The sequence below is a fragment of the Borostomias antarcticus genome (genome assembly GCF_949987555.1).
Source record: "Borostomias antarcticus genome assembly, chromosome: 17".
In the NCBI taxonomy this organism is placed as follows: Eukaryota; Metazoa; Chordata; class Actinopteri; order Stomiiformes; family Stomiidae; genus Borostomias; species Borostomias antarcticus.
In genome coordinates, this window is record NC_140250.1 from 19,197,856 (window position 1) to 19,205,215 (window position 7,360).

At 50.2% G+C, this 7,360-nt stretch overlaps 1 protein-coding gene across 2 annotated transcripts; it reads right to left on the reverse strand.

Moving 5' to 3' along the window:
• Positions 1-64: 64 nt before the first annotated feature.
• Positions 65-6,855, reverse strand: LOC311320562 (inosine-uridine preferring nucleoside hydrolase; the record flags this gene model as incomplete). 2 transcript variants are annotated; one of them, XM_084452343.1, is made up of 7 exons in its annotated part: positions 65-1,043; positions 1,138-1,274; positions 1,552-1,663; positions 2,072-2,251; positions 4,055-4,245; positions 5,932-5,999; positions 6,782-6,855. In XM_084452343.1, the coding sequence occupies 7 exons, from the start codon at positions 6,853-6,855 to the stop codon at positions 696-698; spliced, it is 1,110 nt and encodes a 369-aa protein (XP_084308469.1). In that variant the 3' UTR covers positions 65-695. The 2 variants fall into 2 exon arrangements, with proteins under 2 accessions (XP_084308469.1, XP_084308470.1); XM_084452344.1 differs by having other exon boundaries at positions 5,932-6,044; positions 6,782-6,795.
• Positions 6,856-7,360: the final 505 nt, after the last annotated feature.

Genomic DNA, 7,360 nt, shown 5'->3' on the forward strand with positions numbered 1-7,360 from the left:
TCACGCTCAATACAGATAAAGTCTAATACTCAGACCTGGAAATATCTTTAATGTTTTTACAAAGCTAATTAGTAACACACACCAAGCAAGTTTGAGTAAAAAGTGACTTACAGTATTAAATACATTATTCACATTCAACATTAGTGATGCACCTATTTATCTTAGAAAGAACAGCATTATTAGAATATTCAAAATCTGTCTCGCTATTATAGTTGTCTGAGTTAATATAGTGAATGTACTGTATGAAAGCCTTGAGTTTCAAGTACAACCATATAATAGGAAAGTGTCATTGTCACGGATGGTCGAGGTAGTTAAATTTGGTTCTTCTATTTAACTTCTATTTACTCAACTCAGTGCAGCATTATTTCTTGAGCCTCTGTTTTGTATAAACAAATCAGAAAAAGATAACATCAAAATACTGTATTCCTAACCAGATTACTGAAGAGATAGACGATGTAATTAAGGATGACAAGATCCCAACAGTCAGGTGATTGTCTGGGTCAGTTAGCTGCTACAGAAATAACTCACACCACTCACAAGAAGGGAGGGAGGGAGAGGAGGACAGGATTGAGAGGGGAGGGAGGGAGGGAGGGAGGGAGAGGGGGACAGGATTGAGAGGGGAGGGAGGGAGGGAGGGAGAGGGGGACAGGATTGAGAGGGGAGGGAGGGAGGGAGAGTGAGACTGTCCACAGCGATCACTTGAGGGCATCCCACATCATCTGCTTGAACTTGTCCATGTCGACCTTCTTCATGACGGAGACCTTGTGTTTCTTCTTCATGACGTCCAGCGTGTCCAGGACCATCATCCCCCGGGTGTGCGTCCCCGTCAGCTCCACGCTCACCGCCACATGGTCACTAGCGGTTACGAAGGCGTCGTCGACAGCCGCCGCCATGGCGTACGAGTCACATGACACGAACCCCATACCGTCCACCATCTCCTTCTGGCTGCGCTCGCTGTGTGACTCCTGCATGCTGTGGCGGAAGATGCGGGCCATGAAGCGGGCCTTCCCAGAATCCTGTTCCAGCCAGGCGTCACAGAAGTCCTGAGACCCGGACCAGAGGAAACCACAACAACACATTAGGACCTGTTTCAGTTCAGCTATATATATATATATCATCTCCATGGGGACAGCTAACCCAGGGCAGCTTGCTGTAGCAGGTGAATTCCCAGCAGGCGATGTAGGTTGGACACAGGAAGTCGTTCAGGACGATGTAAGCTGCTTCTGGGTCGGCCGCAAAGTTGAACTCTGCACACACTGTGGTGTTCCCTCGAGCTGACGGAAAACATAAAAAAATTATAATAATCAGTCAGTTAACTGATCATCTATTATAATCTATACAATCCCTCTTTCTAGATCTCACAGCAGTGTTGTGAATGGGGTGAATAAGTTACATGAACATGAGGTTTACCAGACACTGTTCGCCACAGTGACTTTCAAAATGAACCCTACAAAGTGGAATTCACAAGGGCCAGTGTGAATGAGTGAATGGATCAACGTACCCTCGGTGTTGCCCCCCATGAGGTGTGAATGAGTGAATGGATCAACGTACCCTCGGTGTTGCCCCCCATGAGGTAGAGTCCTCGCAGCTTGCTGGGCAGGGACGGGTCCATCCGGACGGCCAGGGCCAGGTTGGTGAGGGGCGCCGTGGCAACCAGATAGATCTGGGGGGACAGAAAGAGAACAGTGGAGGACAAGACATGAAGCAGGTCCAGATCCCATAGCCCCAGCCGGGTCAGATCAGCAGGTCCAGATCAGATCAGCCGGGTCAGATCAGCAGGGTCAGATCAGATCAGCAGGGTCAGATCAGATGCTGGATCAGAAACACAACATGAAGCTCTGTAGTGTAGTAGATTTATTCTGTTTCACGCCAAAGATCTTCCTCAGACGGGGTTCAGAAAGAGACATCTGCTGTTGCAACGTTGGGTCCATCAGTAAGAGTACACACACACACACACACATACACACACACACATACAGTACAAACACACACACAAAGTCACCGACACGCAGTTTAGTCTAATGTCCCTAAGACAACTTTTAAGCTCTTTTGGACCATGCGTCTCTGTCACCTCTCCAGGGTTCTCATTGATGATGCGTATCATGGCGGGCACCGCCCCCTCCTGCTGGACCCTCTCCAGGCCCGGAGCGCGGGGGTCCGGGGCGTCACCCAGCCCATCCTGGCCATGGAAGTGCCCGGCGCTGATGGACTTTCCCAGGATGGGCTTGGCTGCTCCTCGGAACACCGGGATCTAGAGCACGGAGCGCACACAACACCAGGGGTCAGATCGGGTCATAGCATCATCACTAAGACCTAACCCTAAGAGACCTAACACTAACCCTAAGAGACCTAACACTAACCCTAACCCTAAGAGACCTAACACTAACCCTAACCCTAAGAGACCTAACACTAACCCTAACCCTAAGAGACCTAACACTAACCCTAACCCTAAGAGACCTAACACTAACCCTAATCCACTCACTCTGAATCCCGCTAGCATCATCACTCTGAGGCCCAGTCCCAATGTCCACCCTTGCAGACTCGCAGACTTAAGAGCGCGCTCCCGCGAAGTCCGCGAGGGCTTAGGTGTCCCAATGTCAACTCGGCAAGTGCGTGAGGGCTCTCTGGCAGACATTTTGAGCCCTTTATGGCCCCTTCCCGTAAGTCTGCATTTCTGCAGACTTAGCCTAAGGGAATTACCCACAGTTCATAGCGTCGTGACGTGAAACACGGGGTTACCTGAAGAACAGCCAATAAACAAGCACGGACAGATCAACCAACCCTAACGTTCACGTTACAAAACAAAATATGTTTTCAGCTGGACTTGCTTATCTGCACAAGTAGCCTTATAATTATTTTGGTTTCATTATTTTTAAGTATGGGTTATTAACCCCATGGGTTTGTATAATGTGATTTGTTTAAAAATATGTAGGCTATGGTTATAATTTACATCGATTTCTGTTGCTCTAAATCATATGATTGCCCAGTTAAAAGCAGTATGACATTAATTACCCATTTCGGTGCAGTGTTCTTTGAATTGAGATTTCCAACATGAATATGGAAAGAGTTGTGAGGTGCAGGAATGTGTATACATAATATATTATCATTCTTAAGTTAATACTTTTGGATTCATCACAAACAAGAATCACAGGCAGTAATGTAGTTCGCATATCACCACAAAATGAAATGATTTCAAGTTGAACAAATGTTTTGAGGGTAACACAGAGAGTTCTGATAATGTAAAGGGGATTTGACTCAGCCAAAATTAATTTACACGAAGGCCTACAAGAAAAACATGTACAATTTAAAAATTGATTTAAAAAAAGCCCCACGCCCACAATAGTAAGAAATATGTTTTCACGTCAACGTAATGTGATGTCACAAGTGCTGTCCCATTCCTTTTTATACCAATTCGAGCCCTTGCAGCCTCTCACACTCGATCACTTCACCAGGTGACGTCAATAAGTCTGTGAGGGCTCAGGGCTTGAGGGTTTAGGGGGGACATTGGGACTGGGCCTGTAACGAGGAGAATTCTGCTGGGTGTGTTGTCAGACTTCCTGTCTATTGGTCTGTCTGTGATTGGTCCAGCCTGACCCCTCCCCCCAGCTCCAGTCATGTGGTTGAGGGGACAACAGTGGACTGTCTTCTGGGAGCTCATCAGACTCTGCCCTGCTCCACACACATCACATGATCTGGTGCCCTCTACATCCACTCTGTCCAAGGAACAGTTAGCCTCTACATCCACTCTGTCCAAGGAACAGTTAGCCTCTACATCCACTCTGTCCAGAGAACAGTTAGCCTCTACATCCACTCTGTCCAGAGAACAGTTAGCCTCTACATCCACTCAGTCCAGAGAACAGTTAGCCTCTACATCCACTCTGTCCAAGGAACAGTTGGCATCATACTGTAACTACAGCAAACAAAACAAAACAAAAACTAAAAATCAGTGTTTCAACATCTCTGAAAGGTGTGTTCAAATAATCAATAAAGCAGGCTACCTATTACTACTGCTTAAAACCTGCAAACGAGAGAGGCCCTCTAATCTGTTCTGTACCTCTAGTCTGTCACAGGCCTGGAGAACGCGCAGCGTGTTCCTGCACACGTTCTCCACAGAGGTGTTTCCGTGGACGCAGGTGATGCCCAGGAGCCGGACCTCGGGCCGGGCCAGCGCCAGCATGATGGCCTGGGCGTCGTCCACACCGCAGTCCACATCCACCAGGAGCTTCCTCTCAGCCATGCTGGACCCTGGAGGACGCGCGCGCGCGCACACACACACATGCACACACACACATGCACGCGCGCACACACACATGCACGCACACACACGCGCGCACACATGCACGCGCACACACGCACACACACAGAGGCATGGCTCACAGCAAGAAGGTCCTGGGTTCTATTCCCGCGGGGTCTTGGGTTCTATTCCCGCGGGGTCCTGGGTTCTATTCCTGCGGGGTCCTGGGTTCTATTCCCGCGGGGTCCTGGGTTCTATTCCCGCGGGGTGCTGGGTTCTATTCCCGCGGGGTGCTGGTAGTTTGCATGTTCTCTCCACGCTCACATTTCCTCCACACAAAAACAATGGAAAAGCATGCAGAGCAGAACATATTGCTCTGCTGTCCTGTCTCTGACCTGTCCCTGACCTGTCCCTGACCTGTCCCTGACCTGTCTCTGACCTGTCCCTGACCTGTCCCTGACCTGTCCCTGACCTGTCTCTGACCTGTCCCTGACCTGTCCCTGACCTGTCTCTGACCTGTCCCTGACCTGTCCCTGACCAACACGGGACATGAGCCCTTGGACTGGTCCCCGGGCGCCGTGAGAGCTGCCCAACGCTCCTGGCTGCCCTCGGAGGGAGGACAGCCGGGGAGGGAGGACAGCCGGGGAGGGAGGACAGCCGGGGAGGGAGGACAGCCGGGGAGGGAGGACAGCCGGGGGGGTAGGGAGGACAGCCGGGGAGGGAGGACAGCCGGGGGGGTAGGGAGGACAGCCGGGGAGGGAGGACAGCCGGGGAGGGAGGACAGCCGGGGAGGAAGGACAGCCGGGGGGGGAGGGAGGACAGCCGGGGAGGGAGGACAGCCGGGGGGGGAGGGAGGACAGCCGGGGAGGAAGGACAGCCGGGGGGGGAGGGAGGACAGCCGGGGAGGGAGGACAGCCGGGGGGGGAGGGAGGACAGCCGGGGAGGGAGGACAGCTGGGTGGTTAAAGCCAGACAACACATTTCATCGGCAAACCGCTTCTGCTACCGCTTGTGTTTCTGTCACCACTCCCTGCGCACGCGCGTGTGTGTGTGTGTGTGTGTGTCACAAGATGTATCACATACAGTAGATAAGCACATAGGCACACGCAGGTAGTTGCATTACTCTCAGGGTTTCTCTTTCTCACAACAGACCCATTATAAAACACAAACCGCGCTCTGCATACTGTGAACTACTCTCATCACCTCTGGGATGTGGGTTATCTACTGACCACTGGTGTGAGAAGACAAGACAGACCTGGTACTGCCCTGGTACTGACCTGGTACTGCCCTGGTACTGCCCTGGTACTGACCTGGTACTGCCCTGGTACTGCCCTGGTACCGCCCTGGTACCGACCTGGTACTGCCCTGGTACTGCCCTGGTACTGACCTGGTACTGCCCTGGTGATACTATGTCAAGAGCTGATTTACTATATCACATTATGTTGCATTGCTACAGTCCATAACGCTGTATCCCTTAGCAGCTCCTAGGTAGTGCTGACTCACTAGTGTAGACTCAGGGTTAGGGTTAGGGTAACACTAGTGTAGACTCATTTAGCACGTGTACTATATCACTGCATCATGATACACCTACTGTGAGATTGCAGTCCAGCAATCCTGGCCAACTACGTGTGAACAAAACCATATTCCTGAAAATATCCACTCAATGTTTTCTAAGTGCGTGAATATCTGTGTAATTACCTGTGGTTGTGGTTGACAATAGCAGCCCTGAAGTGCGGTGATGATGAAAAGAGAATGGCGCTCGTCTTCTGCTGGACAGGGAGGAATGACAGTCACATGCGAGGATGGTGAACCTTGGAGCACCCACGGGTGGAGAGAGAGGGAGGGAGGGAGGGAGGGAGGTGCAGGGAAGATTATCGTGAACAGGGGTAGTGAGGAGTTAATGAATCAAAGTCTGCAGTTGGGTCATAGGCTACGCTGAACGCGGCCTGGGATTTCGCTGTGACTTAAGCTGCAGGCATGATTAGGCAACACAGCCCTAACCCTAACCCAGACACACATCAGTCCACATCCGGCTTAGGCCTGGACCTGATGCTCTTAGCCTTTCTTGCCCTGAAAATGTAATGTATTGCTTTATAAATGTTCTTAGCCGGTAGACAAACATACTCCAGGAGCTCGATCGCCTTGTTGAGAGGGGTCAGGGTCATTTTTACAGCTCACTTATCTGGCCCCCGGGTGATTACTGTTTTTATGCTTCCCTCTGGAATATGTAGGGGTGGGTCGTATGCCCTCCTCCCTTGTTCTCTGTAAAGCGCATTGTGTTGCCTCTGGGTATGAAATGCGCTATACAAATAAAGCTTTGATTGATTGATTGAACACCAAACGGCTACGGCGGGTATTCTTCTGTCTATGAGGTCGCTATTTTATCTTGGTGTTACTGAGTGAGAATGTGCGACTGTGCACTTGACTTTGCTCGAGTCATAACACTTTTGGAACTAGAGAGGCTTGATTTTGGTTGAATAATATAATACTCTTTACTGTCCAGGCCAATTAATGTCACAGAACAATTCTCTGATAATGTCTCGCTCACCTACGTGGCTGGATTAACACAGACTTCAATGCATCCCCAATATATCTTCGGAAGATCTTTAACGTCGCCGCCATTTACACTACAACCTGCTGTGACCATGTGACCATGGGCTGTGACCATGTGACCATGGAGGTATGGGGGCTGTGACCATGTGACCATGGAGGTATGGGGGCTGTGACCATGTGACCGTGGGCTGTGACCATGTGACCATGGAGGTATGGGGGCTGTGACCATGTGACCGTGGAGGTATAGGGCTGTGACCATGTGACCGTGGGCTGTGACGTGTTGCACGGGACCGGAGCTACAATCTTTAGAACGATTAGCTGCAGATTCGCTACGTGCTGTGACGTCACTCCATCCATCCATGCATTCTGAGAGAATCACAACACGAAGACCTATTTCTCTCTTTCTCTTGTGAGGTCGTGGATTTAAGTAAAATAATGTGACCATAGCATTATCGCCACTGTCACAAGAACATTTAATTCAATGTAGCCCCGTCACATAGGCCTAGGCTGTATACTTTTAAAATCAAATGAGCCTAATGGCGTAATCACATCAAACGTGTGACGCTTTAGAGAA